Below are 16,043 nucleotides of genomic sequence, written 5' to 3'. Positions count from 1 at the left end.
TCCCAGCAAAGGGAAAAATGCTTAAGGCATTAGTGGCTAATGTATATTTTTGGATATTTCTAAAAGTAATATTCTGCATAGAAAACTAGATAGTTCACTCTTAAGTGAACACAGTGCAAATCACCTCATCAAGCAACAGTCAGGGTATATTGTTTCTCCTGTTTATAGAGATGCCAGCCCTAACCAACTTAAACAAATATTGTAAAACTTTAATATGAATATATTGCTTTTGAAAGTTTCTAAAGCACAAAGACCATTGTTCTATTTTGTACTTTTCTTCTTCAGTGATTGATTATAACATATAGAATTTTTTGCTGTCATTAAAAGATATATAAGCCAAAGTGATCTGGCAGAGAGCATTAATCAGGAACAGTTCTATTGGAGTAAAGAATCATGCCATATTAAAGGAATTAAAGGAAAAAACTCTCTGAAATGGATATGGTATGTGACATGATTTAGATACTCACAGGACAACTTCGACATGGTCCAAAGCCCACTGATCATGACCTGTTCCATTGTGGCGTGGCTGCCACCAACGAAGTAAAACTCCTTTCATTCGTGCTTCCCTAGGGTTACAAACAGAGAATAAGGCAATTTAAATATGAAAAAGAATAACTTTCTGGGACTTAATTTCTGAAATGGAAACATGATCTCAAAAAGACAAAATGTGGATTAGCTAAAGTAATAGGTACTATTATAAATATTCCCACAGGTTTAGAATTTACTTGAGGGACTATGTAAATATAGGATAGGGAAATAATTGGGTGTGATATCAGAAAAGTTGGTTACATATCCTGACTACTGTTTTTGATTGTGACCTTATAAGGCCTTTTCTCATCTATAAAGTTATAGGTTTAGTCTATATGAACTTAAAGCTCAAAATTTTTTATTCTTTACACTTTCATCATAGCACCTAGTATAGTGTTGGTCAATATGCAAATAGTAATCACAAACAACCCAAATAGCAATGTAATTATTTCCTCCTTAATTATTATTCTTTATTCCTTGTTTATTGGTTAATATTAGAAAACAGCTGATAATTTTTATTTTTCATTTTTCATTTATTCATCTTTGCTTCTCCCCTCAACAGAAAATTATGGTATATATTTGTAATGCCTTTAGAAATACAATACTTACAGTGGTACATTATAGGACACTCTTTGGGCCTGTATAAAGTCTTTTGGCTGATGCTGTGCTATGACTTGCCAAGTGATGCCATTATTTACGCTATATTGGAGTAAAACTGCCTTGTCCACAGTGTTGGGGTCACTCAGATTGGTATTGCAGCTGTCTGTCTGTGAAGTACTCCCAATTTGTAAAACAAACATTATTTTGCTGTAAAACAAAACAAAACCACACCAGGGGAAATCATTTTAAAGAAAATGACAGCAAGTAATAAAGTTGGTTATACATGTATAATTTTTTTATCCATCCATCCATACTTATATGTATATACATGCATATATACTCTGATTTCAAAATCTGCATAAAAGAGAAGTATGCAGTTTTCTAACATATCTTAATATTGAATTGTGTTAAATTTCTATTTAATAATATATTCTAAACATCTCAGGCTAATTTTGTATTTTAATTTTTTTATTGTTAAATCTGTGTTTGTTACATATAATACTCTAAAACTACTAAAATACTGCTTTGAATATACTTCATATTTGCTGAAAGGCAGCATAACTCAAACAGGTACTGAAAATGTTAACTGGATAATGAAATTAAAAAAAAAATCTTCACTCCTAAATCTCTATCCTTCAAGCCAATGTGTGCCGAGAATTGTAACAGTCTATTAATAATTTAAATAAAGTATAATTGGGAAGACAGGTAAACTGTGAAAATATCCTAAAATCTAGCCATATTTGGAGATTTGCCTTTTGATAATGAGTAGTAGGGCTCTGTCCCATTACTGTGATTAGTAGAGAAGTAGATCTATATACACTCAGCACACTTTCCAGAACTTAATGTAGAGTCCTGTATTACCTTGCTCGGGTGAGGTCCAGTGGTTTTGTAACAGCTTGCCTTATCTGACATCCATTAAAGTACAGTGAGTCTCCATGGGCATAGGGTGACAGCTGTCCACATCCATTTCCAATTACACCACCTTGTATGGTTTCCCAATTCACTTCAGTGACTCTTTCTGACTCAAAGTTGTCCTTAATGTAACTGGGAAGGTCATGACTGAAAACAGAGCAGTCATCTCCTGAATGGGAAAAATATTCATTGTAAGAGCAAGCTGGGAGAATCACCAAAGAGCAAAAACAAATAAAATTATGACTTTGTACATTATGATTATGACTAGAGTGATAAAATGAGAAGCTTTAGTTCTCCTTTAATCTGGATGTTCTCTTGAGGTTAAGGCAATCCTTAATCTCTAAGTCAACATTTTCTGAAATATGAAGTTGCCAAAGCATTTTAAAAAAATGTGTCTATTGCTCAAGTAAATGCATTTAAATATCTTGGAAATATTTATCTTCATGCAAGCTGAAGGATGCTGCAGAAGACCAGGGTATATCTGCTTGAATAATAGTTATCTCTGCATGAGAATTCTACCTTGATTGAAGTAGAAAAATAGGGATGTTTTTGATTGATTTACTTTTTAGTGTTTTGCTTTTTTTTTTACTTTTAGATTTAGATTCTGAGTTAACAGTGACTCTTCCTTTGGTTAAGTGCCTGGTATATGCCAGCCACCGTGTTAAACTCAGAAAATATGAAACAAGATGGAAAGGAGCTTATGTTCTAATGGGTGATAACATGTAAATTATAGGGTCATTCAAGATATATAGCAGGTAGGCAGAACCTTAGAGTTCAGTCCTTATCACCCATATTTTGTATTTTTAGTTGCATATCCACTTAGTACTTAAAGGATTCCTTCCCAGTCAGACTTAAAAGCAAATTTTCCTAAGGAGCAGCAGATTATCTTTCCTTATTGTTTTACCCAAGTGTAATTTCCCTTTTGACTATGGAGGTAAATCTCTGGTATGGTATTGATATGTAATGAAGGAATCTCAGAAATAGGAACCTAGACTTCTGCTTTTCCTACCTTTCAGTCTGTCATTTTGCTAATAAGAAAGTGAGTCCCACAGGAGTTAAAGGATTTGCCCAAGTTCTTATAAAAAAACTATGTCATCCAATGTGAGATCCAGATCTCCTAACTTCTTAAGCAAGGAAGCATCTTGTTGCCTCCAAGGCATCTATTACCATTATCTTTCTTTTTCAAGAGTAAGTATACTATAAACGCAACATTTACTCCTTTATTTTTTATACAACACCTTGAGTTCCTATGTAGGGTCTGAAACATTGACACAAAAAACCATGACTTCAAAAAAAAAGTAGTATTTATGCTTTTAATTGTCATTTGGACTAAACTTGTAGACAAGACGGACCCAAATACAAATACAGTGACATATATTTAGAAGGTTCAGAATGATGGTGGAGTTTTGAAAGTGAATTCCAGAACTATGCCTCATTTGTCTGAAATTAAAATTTGGCAAACAGGCCACTAGGAAAGCACTAAGATAATCTAATACAAGGCAGCTAGATGGTGCAGTGGATAGAAGGCTGGGCCCACAATCAGGAAGACTCATTCCAGAGAATTCAATTCTGGCCTCAGACACTATCTATGTGACCCTGATCAAGTCAGTTAGCCCTATTTATCTCTTCTATGAAATGAGCTATTCCAGTATCTTTGTTAAGAAAACCCCACATGGAGTACAGAGTTAGACATGACTAAAAAACAATTCAATAACATCAGCACATCTAAAGCAAAGGATCTTTTATTCTTTTTGATCTAAAGACTTTCTAGTCTATAGATCAAAAATAATAAAAGACCACAGTGATATGAAAAAAATATCTTTTAGAATGAATCTTACAAATTACCCAATGAAACTAGGAAAAGGAGGCACAACCTTTCACTACAAATAGATCCTACTTTTCATTTTAGGTAGTTGAGCCCATTTTTTCTGGTGTCCTATTGCTGTATATCAACTCTGAATTTTCATGCCATTGCATTCTTCTGCTTCTATATATTTGATTATTCTTCAAAAAGTTTACCCTTCTGTATCATCATTTGTGTCTTGTCCCTAATGATATTTTTGCCTTAGGACTCTGTCCCAGGCTCCTTTTTTTCTTCCTTTGCTTTATTCTTGATGTTTCCTTATTTTAAACAAAATCTATTTACAGTATTTTACAATATTCTCTAGTAATCATTGACAATAAATTCAAAATGCTTTAGGAAATGTTTGTATTGCCAACCTTACTCTATTGGATAATTTTCAATTATTATGCCTTAGAGCAGAGGTAGGAAGGGATTAGAACTGTAAGAGTGCAGGGACTTGGGTTTTGTCTTTGTATCCCCAGCGTTTAATAAAATGCCTTCTATATAGTAAGTGCTCAAAAACTGCTTTTTCATTTATTCACTCATTACCATAAAGATGTAATGAAGTCATAAATTTAGTACATTGTATTGGGAGTGAAGTTCAGGAGTTCTGACCTTGGAAACTTTCATCACAAATACAGACAGCTCCAGTTGTACAATATCCATGGCCACTGCAGAGTTTAGGGCAAGCTTCTCCTATGTAGACATGATCGATTCCCCAGCTTTGCTTTTCAGCCTCTTCTCCTTTCTGGATCCAGCGGAACTGTGTTGCACTATAAGGAAAAAAAGTATCATTATTACACAGAATTATTATGTAATAACAGGATCAGTTAGCACAGTTACAGATCCCACATTTGATAAGTACTAGGTAGCATTGTTGGGAACTATGATATTGATATAAAATAAAATTTGAGGTCCAAGTTTCTGGACTACTATGCAGTTTTGCACTTAAGTTCTTACTTTTTCCATGGGTATTGATTACTTAAACGAAAACACAATTGCTAATTTTTTGTCTTGGTAGAGATAGGGGCTGGACTTAAGATTTTATCAATACAGTAAACTTTTGGGTGAAGAAATTTCCTGTACCACTGTAAATTGGCTCCTGAAATATGTGAGGTATAGTTTCAGGGAGCTGTCTTGTTCCCTAAAGATGTAAGTGATACCCAGGGTTACACAGAACAATAGGTGTAAGAGTCAGGACTTGGATTAAGGTCTTTCTAGCTCCTAAGCTACCTATCAACTATTTCATACTCTAGTTTGAAAATTAAAACTATCTTTTGTTTTTTTTCAGGCTTCTCCAGAGCTTCATATGAGCTTTTCAGAGATGGTCTGATAGTTCCATGAGAAGATGCCCTTATGGAGCCTACCTGGAGGATACATGATCAGGCAACTGGATGGTTATCCTCTTCCAACTGGAACTATTTACAGAATTATAGATAGTGGCTTCATGGAACTGGAAGGGAGAACAGCCAATGCTGTTTGAAGAAGAAGGAAGGCATTGTGTCTGGACAAGCTGCCAGGAATCAGATCTACCAAAAAACAAAAACAAAAACAAAAACTCAAACCCCAAAGAAATTACATTAGAATAATCTTAAAAAGGAGAAAGGTAGCAAGCTAATATGATATATGGGATCAAATTAAGATGATTTAAACATTCTTACACAATTTATTACAAATGATTAATAAACAAATTATTATTATTTAATGCAAAAGTTAGAGTTTTCATGATCTACATGAAGTTATAGAAAAGATTACAACTTATTAAAGTAGACTATTAATGACATTGGCTCATGATAGATGTCACTTGACCTTTGTTGTTTAAATATATTTAAGCCTATAGCCAAAATTCTCCTTCAAAAATATTTCATATAGCAGAATCCCTTTCTAATGCTGGGTCAGGATATGGGACTAACAGCTACATTGCAAATTGATAAGGCAACAACAGATTTTCACTAGAAAATACAGGCTCTTCTTTTTGGTTTAATGCCCTTCAGAACCTGGCTTCAGCCTTCCTTCCCTACATTACTCTTCTTCATGCATTTTACATTCCAGACAAATTGTGTAACTTGCTATCTTTCATAAACACTCCGTCTCCTAGTTTTGTGCCTTTGTCCATGCTTTCCCAAATTCCATGCCTGGTATCCTTCCTTTTATCTTACAGAATTTTAAGATTCATTCAAGGCTAATCTTGAGTACTATTTTGATATCTCCAGTTGCTGGTAACTACCCATTCTGGAAATTACTTTGCATTTACTCTGTTATATATATATATATATATATATATATATATATATGCACATATATATACATACATATTTATGTATGTATATATATTTATATTTAAATATTATGTTCCCTTCAATATTTTTTGTTTTGTATTTGTAGGTCTCAACATCTACAATGTGCCTGTCACACTGTATTCACTCAATAACCATTTATTAAATCAATTAATAAAGGAAGCTTATAAGAAATTTTACTAAATTTAGATGAAAATTTTTATTTTGTAGGCTAATTTTAAATTGAATAATGAAATATTTCACTAACCTTGTATCCTTAGTATATTCTAACATTACAGAGTGGAGATCACCACAAGAACTGGCTTCACATCCCACTACAATCTGAAACAAATATGAATAGATATTTAATATCATGAGTTACATACCATAATATATCCCAAATATAAATATTTTAAAAACATAAGGCACTTAAGACATAAAAATTAATAATTATCAATCTTATTAAATAACTGCAACTTGGGAATAAAAAGATCAGAGGTAAGTTTTTCAAAAGTTATTAATTCCAGTTATTTAATTAATACTTAATTTTTTCCCTAGAAATTTGGGAGAGGGAATGAAACTCTGGGCATACAAATATATCAAATATGTATATAAATCATATGTATTCATAATAAATAATAATTTCATGACCCCTATATTTAGTTACATAACTTCACATGGGGTTGCAATCCACAATTAAGAAGCTTTGAAGAAAGCTAAAAGAAAGTAATACTATTTAGAGAGAAAAATTGATAAAGATATAAGGAGAATTATGAAAATACAGTGTCAGTGATGTGAAGAGGGGAGAGGACATTAAAGTATTGGAGGTCTGTGCCACAGGAACAATCAATGAGCATGAAGACAAAAGAAATCATTAGATTTAAAGATAAGGAAAGAAACTGGTAATAGAGTGGTGGGGAGGAAGTCAAATGAGGAGTAAGATGAGGAGTACTGAGTAGTGAGGCATGAAGAAATGGAGGCAGAGTGTAGACTATTCTTTCTAGTTTAGTAGTAAAGGGGAGGAAGAATAAAATGATAGCTAAAAACAGAGTTGAAAAATTTCTCTTTAAAGATAGGGCAATAAGCATGTTTTGTAGTTTAGGAGAAGTCAGGAGAGGAGAAAAGATTGCAGGGAACAGATGACTAATGAAGCAAAGGGAACAGAAGGAATAAAACCCAGGGTACAAATTGAGGAGTTAGGCTTGGAATAGAAGACTACCTTATTTTGATACCAGCCATGTGTCCATTGACCCATCCATCCAACCTTCCATCTGGATTAAGCATGGATGTGTAGACTTATTAGGACTTTAAAAAAATATACTTAAGTGTTGTGAGACCCTATTGGATGTTTGAACACAAGCAATTTTGAAAGCTAGAGATGTAGAAAATAATAATAGCATTTATATATTATTTTAATGTTTAGAAAGCATTTACAAATATTATGGCATTTAATTTCACAACAGCCTTCTGAGGAAAGTGCTATTATTCTCATGTTATGGATGAGGAAACTGAAGCAGGTTAAGTGACTTGCCCAGGGTTACCTAACTAGTAAATGTCTAAGGCATATTTGAACTCAGATCTTCCTGACAACTAGGGGAAAAAAGACAAGCTATACAAGATCTGAGGCACAGGAAATGACATAAAGACAAAGAAAATGAGAGAGCTTCAAACAAAAATAGAGACCAAGAAAAGCAGAACGATAAACAAAATTTACAAAAGCAAAAAGTCCTTAATAGGCAAGTGTACATTTCTTAATGGTAAAACAATTTATATTTCTAACATTTTTTTCAAATTGATCTCAGAGATAAAACTGTTTTTTGGGGGAAGAGACTGGATTTGTAATTTCTCTGCAATAGGCAACATCTGATCAGGAAATTCTCTCTATCACTGCATATCTTGAACTGCTTTGCAATTTATTATCTTAATGAGCTGTGGAGAGGAGCATCTTTCCGGGCAGGGGGGGGGGGGTTAAGAGACTTGACTAAGATCATGCAGCCGGTATGGGTGTCAGAGGCGGCACCTGAACCTGATTACAAGGTTTAGTCTCTATTCACTCTGCCATGCTGCTTCTTTGTAGAAATAATTGTGGTTATTCAATTAAAGTACTTTGAAATATAGTTCTTATGTCCATGGTAACATATCTCTTTGAATAATCAGTGAATTAGTGGATGAATTTACTCCTCTATTTTGGACAACACATGGACCTTATAAATGATGTAATGACACAAACCAATTTGATGAATGATGTTCTCTTACTTTAAACTGTATCATGTAGCCTGGCTGTATGATAAGCTCTCGGGAGGAGAGGATGTTGTGAGTCTTGTCCTTTTTCTTATTTGGCCAGTACAGGTGGAATGAGGGATTTCCACAGAATCCTGCAGTCCTGACTGCATTAGGGTAAAAGCTCCAGTTTTCTTCATGGGAAATGCCTTCTGTTATTGAAAATTGGAAATAAATTACCTTGAAGTTGAAAAGAGAAATGATTATCTGTCCCTCCCTCCCATACACCTCTCCTCCAAGTTCCCCAGATACTAAGATTAGTTACAGAACTTATCTTTACCTCCCTTTTCCTCATTCCATTTCTTATTGATTCCACCTCACAGAACTTGCAGCCATTCCCTTCTCTTCACCTATATCATCTGCAGCCAAGTTCACTACTTCATCACCTCTATCCTAGACTATTATAGGATCCTTTTAATTGCCTTTTCCCACCCTGATTCTACCTTTTCCTCTCCAATCTATTCCTCCACACAGCTACCAAAACAATCTCTGCCACACATTTAGAATAAAATGCAAACTCCTCAGCTTCACAAGTCTTTCCAGATTTATTTCACATTTCTTTCTTCCATGAATTTTATACTGTTTCCCAAACTATACATTTCATTTTTTTTAGGCAATTGGCTTTAAGTGACTTGCCCAGGGTCACACAGCTAGGAAGTGTTAAAGTGTCTGAGACCAGATTTGAACTCAAGTCCTCCTGACTTCAGGACTGGTGCTCTATCCATTGTGCCACCTAGCTGCCCTAATACATTTCATTTCTATCTCTGTGCATCTAAACAGGACAAATCTCTTATATCCTCCTCTTCCTTCAAGGATTGACAGAGGTACTATTTCCTCCATGAAGCTTTCTCTGACATCCCTAGTTCTAAGTGCTCTCTTTTCTTAAATCATTGTAATATATCTTTTTATGTATAGGGTGCATCCTCATTAGTATAGTGTAAACTCTCAAAAGGCAGGGATTGATGTATTTTTGACTTGATATCTTTAGAACTTAGCTTAAGGACATTAATTGAATAGATAAATCATCTTTTCATACTCTAGCAAATTTATCTATATTTAGCTTGGCTCATACAGTGCACAGTGCCCTAGCAAGGAGCCAGATCTAAGAAAAAATTAAGTTCCAATGCAATGATTTTACAATACTTAAGTGTCAATGTTTCTCCAGTATTAGAAAATTATGTTTGATAATTTAAAAAATATAACAGAGTTGTAATCATGTAATGGTAAGTTAAGTATGCTATGGCAATGCAAGAAAGAGCAAATTAAAACAATTTTAAGAGTGAACATCTTTCATGACTGTCCTAGGTGCCATCATATAAATGGTATGCATTTGTGCCTCTAGAAGTAAGATTAAATGGTGAACTAAGCCTCTGTGTGGGGTGAGATCCATTTATTTCCTATCATATGGTGAATCTGCCAGAAGCAATCCCCATATTATTCAATTACTTTCCTCGATTCATGAAAAACTTATTAAATAGAATGCATTGTAATCCTTTTTGATTATTTGTCAAGGTAATAGCTTTCTTTTGATTATATTAGAACCACTTATACTTTCTTACTTTGCTTGTTATAATTCAATATTTTTTCTTTCCCTTGTAACTTTTGTTAGTTTTTAGGGAATTCTCAGGATAATTATTGGAATTTGCAATGTGCAGGTTATCTTTAGATTACAATTGTCTCCCAAATTTACTGAATGTGCATCATCTTAGATAATTATGAGAAATTGTATAGTATGACCTCTCATTCAGATAAGGCTGCTGAAGACATTAAATATGCACCATAGCCAAGATATTCAGAAGACCAATTGTGAGTCAGAAAGATTGTTCACAAGTTCATTCACCTATACTGTAGCCATTCAATGCTTTCCAAATCTGCTTTAAGGTAAAAAGCAAACATTTTACTGATAACTATAGGAATCAAAGCCTTTTTTCTGAAATTGCATTGATACATTTTTTTTCAAAGTTTTATCATTTTTTTTAACCCTTCACAGATTTGAGTGTGGGGACATAGAAGAGTCAGCACAGGTCCAATAGGATTTTGAAGGGAGTGATATAACAACCACTTTCCTCACCCTCACCCTAAGTAATCTAGTACTTTTATATATTCAGTAAACCTCACTTAGATATAGAAGTTATATCTTGGGCTCTGCTTTCACTTCCTAGTGGCATGGTAGAAATACTAAGCATGATATTATTGACTTAGCATGATATCATGGACTTAGCATTTTTGCTAAATATTATGGAATAGTAAAAAGAAGCTGATCATCTCTCTAGCTTCTTAAATTAGTTTTTAGAATCTGGAAATGCTAAAGTGCTTTAAAGTTAGAAAATATGTTGAGAAGGATATCACCCATCCATTCATTAAAGTTTGATATATCACAGGGCAGAAGGTTTATAATACAGAAAACATTTGGTGTCTTCTTTCTTACCATCATCAAAAGTATCCACCAATTGACTGGGATTGATTTCTGCTCCCCCAATCAATATGTTGTCTAATGCCCACTGAGCACGCTCAACACCTGCAACCACTATCCCATTGTTGATTACAAAAGGTTGCCACCATCGAAGACGTGTTGTATTAGTTAGGGCATGTTCTGGTAGAAGTATGTAGTCATGTCTAACAGAAATGTACTTCTGATAATCCATCTCATGGAGCAAAGTCCAAGTAATCCCTGCAACAAAAAAGCAAGCAAATGAAGGATTTGTTTTCACTAAAGCAAAAACAATCACATTTCTTGTGGTATAAATAGTCTCAACTTCTGATATGAGGTTTTCAGCCAGAATACAAAAGAAGTCATACAGAGTGTTTTCATTAACTCAGTGTCTTCTACCTTAGTGCAAGGAGGTACTTAATTAAAAAAAAAAAAGGAAATAAAACCAGATGTTTTTTAGGCTGTTTTGAAACACTAAAGTGATGGGAATATAAGAGTAATGAAAAGAAAAATTGTTCTATTTCAAAGGTAACCAGAGAAAAAGAAAATACTCCAATTATTTATTTTTATGTTAGTTTACAATTCTAGTTATATGTTATTTCATTTTATATATTATTATTATTTCTTTTTTTGTATATTAGTTTATAATTCTAGTTATATTTTATCAGAAATAGGACTATAGTAGTAATTTCTAAGATTTTATGTAAACATAGCTTCTAGTCTTTTTAAAAATAAAATATTTCATTAATATGCACTACCTTACTAGGATTTGTTATTATTCAATTAGAGACCAAGCTGATGTTTATCTTTGCATAATCAATTAAGCAATCATTTGCTGAAGAGATGAATGGTATGATGATTGGAGAAAATATTTTCAAGTCACTTAAAAGTGTTACCCAAAAGCAATATCCCAAGTATGAGAAATTGTATTACAATTAGATTTATTACAAGAGAAATGAACATGTCTGTGGAACCCTAAGCTTGGACAAAGAACTCAAAATCCAAACAGAAGCTTGAATATTTGTGAAATTGTGATAAGAGAGGATGAGAAATCATGAATAATTTAGATGAGAAGAGCAGTATTCTTTTTTTCTTATGAAGATATGATGGTCTGCTTATCTTTTTTTTTTTTTTTTTCCTGAGGCTGGGGTTAAGTGACTTGCCCAGGGTCACACAGCTAGGAAGTGCTAAGTGTCTGAGACCACATTTGAACTCGGGTTCTCCTGAATTCAGGGCTGGTGCTCTATCCACTGCGCCACCTAGCTGCCCCCGGTCTGCTTATCTACATGGGTGCCAGTTGCACAAGCACTTTCCCAGTTTAGTGCAGACTGACTGGCACCTGTCTTTACTTCCAAGGATACACAAGGAATCCAGTTTAATGTACAAACAACAAATTATGTCAGTTCCCGAGTGGTGAGAGGAGGTTTGTCATTGTGCAGGGCTTCCTGCATATTTTGGATTTCTGTTTCTGCAAAATATGGCAACTCAAAAAGACAAGTTCAGGGGACCCCTTAACAAAAGAAGAGCTTTTCAAGTGTCTTTAAATATTTTATAAGCACTTAAATATTCAATCATTAAGCAAATAACTTTTTTTGGTTTTTATTTATGTGCAAAGAGCTTTATTATTGCTAATATAAAGATGAGGAAAGAAAATATACTTGTGATTAGGAAGAATATGGTGAGAGGTTTTATGTTTAAATAAGGTATATACTATTTATATTTGTAATCAGGGAATCCTCAATTGTAGAGCTGGCATATAAGATTGGATTGGAAGAATGGGTAGGGATTAGTAACGAAAATTTCAGTAAATGGAACAAAGTGAATCGATATTTGGGAGAAGCATGGGGCATTTTGTATACTATTCTTTGCAAATAGAACAGGATATATAGGATAAAGCAATGGGAGACAATAATGAAAAGGTTCATTGGGCTCAAATTGTGGAAAGAATTGATTGAATTCCAGGATAAGGAGATTGGACTCTGTTAGGGAATAAGGAGTCACTGAACATTTTGAACAGTACTGGGGTTGACATAACAAGAGCTATACCGTGAAATTAATCTGATAATTGTCTATAAAATAGAAGTGTAAACATTTGGAGCTAGGAGACTTTTATTGTAATCTATAAAAGAGGTAATGGGGCCTAAATTTGAGTTATGAGTAGCAATTTGACATTGGAAGGCCATGGATATAAGGGAAGTTTTGAGGGAAAAATCAATAAAACTTAGTAACTTGTTGAAAAGCATGGAGAGATGTTTCTTTATTGTGAAGGTAATAAGATGTATCTTGAGCCTGAGTTACAGATGGCAAATTAACAAAGATGAACAAGCAAATCAGTAGGAAGGGAAAGTTTGAAGGGGAGGTGAAGGTTTTGCACATGTTGAATTTGAAGTACTAAAAAAACAGCCATGAAGTTTGATATAAAGAAATGAAGTTTGGGAGCCCTATATAAAGATTTATAAATCATTAATTATTATGGAAAATATCAAGAAAGAGTGGAAAGAGAGAGAGAGAGAGAGAGAAAAGAAAAGAAAAGAAAAGAAGGACAAGATCCAAACCTTGGCAGATGTAGACATTTAGAAATGAAAGGAAGAAAGGAATCTTAAGAAAGATAGCCAGAAAGATAAGGTGGAGATAAAGTAGTTTATTGCTAAATAAGCCATGGGAAGAGAGCATTTCAATTCAAAGCATCAAATGTAGTAGGAAAATCAAGGATTAGAAGACTGAAAAAAACAATTGGATTTGGTGGCCAGAAGGTTATCTTTTGGAAAGCAATTTCAATATAAAGATCAAAAGGGAAATCAAATTTCAAAAAACTACGGGAACGAATGCCAGCAGTATAAGTTTGGTGATGAGAGAAGTGATCAATGGAGGGAGTAGATTTGAGGGAAAACATTTTGTTCTTACATAGGGAAGTCCTGGGCATGTTGACAGTAGAGGGGAATGGGTCATTAAGAAGAGTGGGGTGTCTTGAAGAGAGTGATGGATGTGAAATTAGAACGTGGGGTCTATATCCAAGATCTGAAATCTACTACTTTGGTCCTCTTGGCTTTCATTTCTGTGGCTATCCAGGTGTAGGTTAGACTAGATAATCTCAAAGGTCCCTTTTAACTCTCAGTTCCATGATTATTATTATTATGAAATTAAAGATTCAAGAGAAAGGGAAAGATAGATTGAGTAAAGAACTCAAGGAGAGATCAAGGATTCAAATGGAAGTATTAGCTTTATGAGGAAGAATGTCATAGTTCCTAAGGAGAAATGAAAGTAGGAGAGGGATGGTGACCAATTAATTTCCTAAATAGTCATTCTTATCCATTCATTAATATGTAGACTACTATTAGGCAATATTGAATTGAGTTATTTTAGATTCTTCAAGGTAACAAATGTTAAAGTTTAATAAAAAATCTCAGGCCTTTAACAAACTCAGGCTTCCCTTTCCCTGATTAGCTTTAATTAGTATCATTTTCTTTTGTACCTTTATGTCTTTGACTTATATATGTATTCTGTTCACAGTAGTTAAGCTTTTTCATGATTTAAAAATTCTTTACAGATGATTGCTATTTTTCATATCATAAAATATATAATTTAAAAAAGTGTTTTCTCTCAACCTTATATTTTTGACAACACATTTACTCATGGCTTGCAACACAGAGGAAGATTGATCTAATACTCAAATGAGATTTGTAGTAATAGATCGGTGGTTATTTGATCTGGTATCACTTTCCTACATACTCTGAAAAGCTCCCCATATATACATCTATCTTTGGGACACATAGGACCATGAAGCTTTGTGTGCATTCTTTTCAGTAAAAGAACTGTTCAGAGGATAGTGAGACTTGCCTCCATCAATAGAATAATCCAATAGTACACCTTCCTTCCTGCAGGTTGGCCGGTGACAAGAGGTCATGTTATTTTCACTACCAATTCGTCCCCAGTATTGCAGAAATCTAAATGGAAAAATAGGAATTATTTATTAGAATGGTTATATAATAGGCCTTTATTATGTCCCCCCCAAGAATTAATGCCATGATCAAGTATTAAATAACACTGTCACCCTCTCCATCCATGCTTTGTTCCCATTCCCTATGTAAAATTGCAATATCCAATAGGATGACATACTTTGCACCCCTTAAATCCAAATCTTGAGTGATAGCTTGTCTCACAGTGGATCCTCCAAAATATAGTGCAGTATCTTCTGCAAGAATCCCACACTCTGTACAAGTACTTCCACCTTCCAGGGACATCCATAAGTCAGGTTTGATTTCTTCACTGTCAAAACGTTCCTTCAAGAAAGTCTAGAAAAATGAGCAGAACAAAACCATTTTAGGGGCTGCTGATCAGCAAGTATTATGAAGTGCTTATGACAACAATAAAGAGGTAAAAATCAATATCAAATTAGAATAAGGTATAAAACTAGATTAGAAAAAATGGGTAACAGTATTATTAGCAAAAAAGGTGGCTGAGTAGGTCAGAAGTAGCTAGTCTTTATCTGCTTATGTTCTCATTGGTATAATATTTTATGAATCATCTATATGTATATTGAAAGAATCCTTGATGAAAAGACAAGAAGGAAACAGACAGACTTTCATTGGATAATCTCTATAGTAGAACATATTTTCACAGCTACATGATTAATTGAAAGCTATCAAAAATACAAAATCCTACTCTGCTTTCTGTCTGTTGACTACAAAAACAAAACAAAACAAAACAAAACAAAACAGAACAAAACCAAAAAGTATTTGACTAGATAGGGTAAATGTAGTCTTACAGACCTTTTTTTCAATGAAAGTGTCTTTTATAGATTACGGTCATACAAGATTCCTTGATAAAAAAAATTCTAAAAGTTAATTTTGCTCAACAATCATCTATTGACATAAAATTAGATAATATATACTCATCAAAGGTGATAGGGAGAATCTCCTATGTTGGTATTTCTTTATATGAGAATTTCTAAATAATTTTGTTTGTAATTGCCATAGTACAAAACTGCATCATGCATTTGAAAATTACAGTTCTCCTCAACGATATCCACAACTATTCAAAAACATTTACTCTGTCAGTCACATAGGAAAACCAAAACATATGAAAATTCTCTTTACCAAGACCATGGAATACAGTTAGGCAGATAATCCATTGATTTAATCTATTAGTACATGTATTTTGGATAGGTACTATA

General features: G+C 33.7%; 1 protein-coding gene across 1 annotated transcript in view; it reads right to left on the bottom strand.

Moving 5' to 3' along the window:
- Window positions 1–16,043, bottom strand: part of RELN (reelin) — a 526,398-nt gene that overhangs the window by 11,991 nt on the left and 498,364 nt on the right. Inside the window, exons 54-63 of the mRNA XM_074268428.1 lie at window positions 14,987–15,162; window positions 14,708–14,814; window positions 10,868–11,110; window positions 8,416–8,591; window positions 6,428–6,501; window positions 5,251–5,412; window positions 4,499–4,656; window positions 1,990–2,209; window positions 1,138–1,335; window positions 468–566 (exon numbers count right to left, since the gene is read on the bottom strand). Coding sequence (XP_074124529.1) covers window positions 468–566; window positions 1,138–1,335; window positions 1,990–2,209; window positions 4,499–4,656; window positions 5,251–5,412; window positions 6,428–6,501; window positions 8,416–8,591; window positions 10,868–11,110; window positions 14,708–14,814; window positions 14,987–15,162 — 1,613 coding nt within the window. The remainder of the gene's footprint in view (window positions 1–467; window positions 567–1,137; window positions 1,336–1,989; window positions 2,210–4,498; window positions 4,657–5,250; window positions 5,413–6,427; window positions 6,502–8,415; window positions 8,592–10,867; window positions 11,111–14,707; window positions 14,815–14,986; window positions 15,163–16,043) is intronic.

The sequence above is a fragment of the Sminthopsis crassicaudata genome, chromosome 5, assembly GCF_048593235.1.
Source record: "Sminthopsis crassicaudata isolate SCR6 chromosome 5, ASM4859323v1, whole genome shotgun sequence".
NCBI classification, from domain to species: domain Eukaryota; kingdom Metazoa; phylum Chordata; class Mammalia; order Dasyuromorphia; family Dasyuridae; genus Sminthopsis; species Sminthopsis crassicaudata.
The sequence above is the reverse complement of the archived record's forward strand: the minus strand, read 5'-3'. Positions and strand labels throughout refer to the sequence as shown.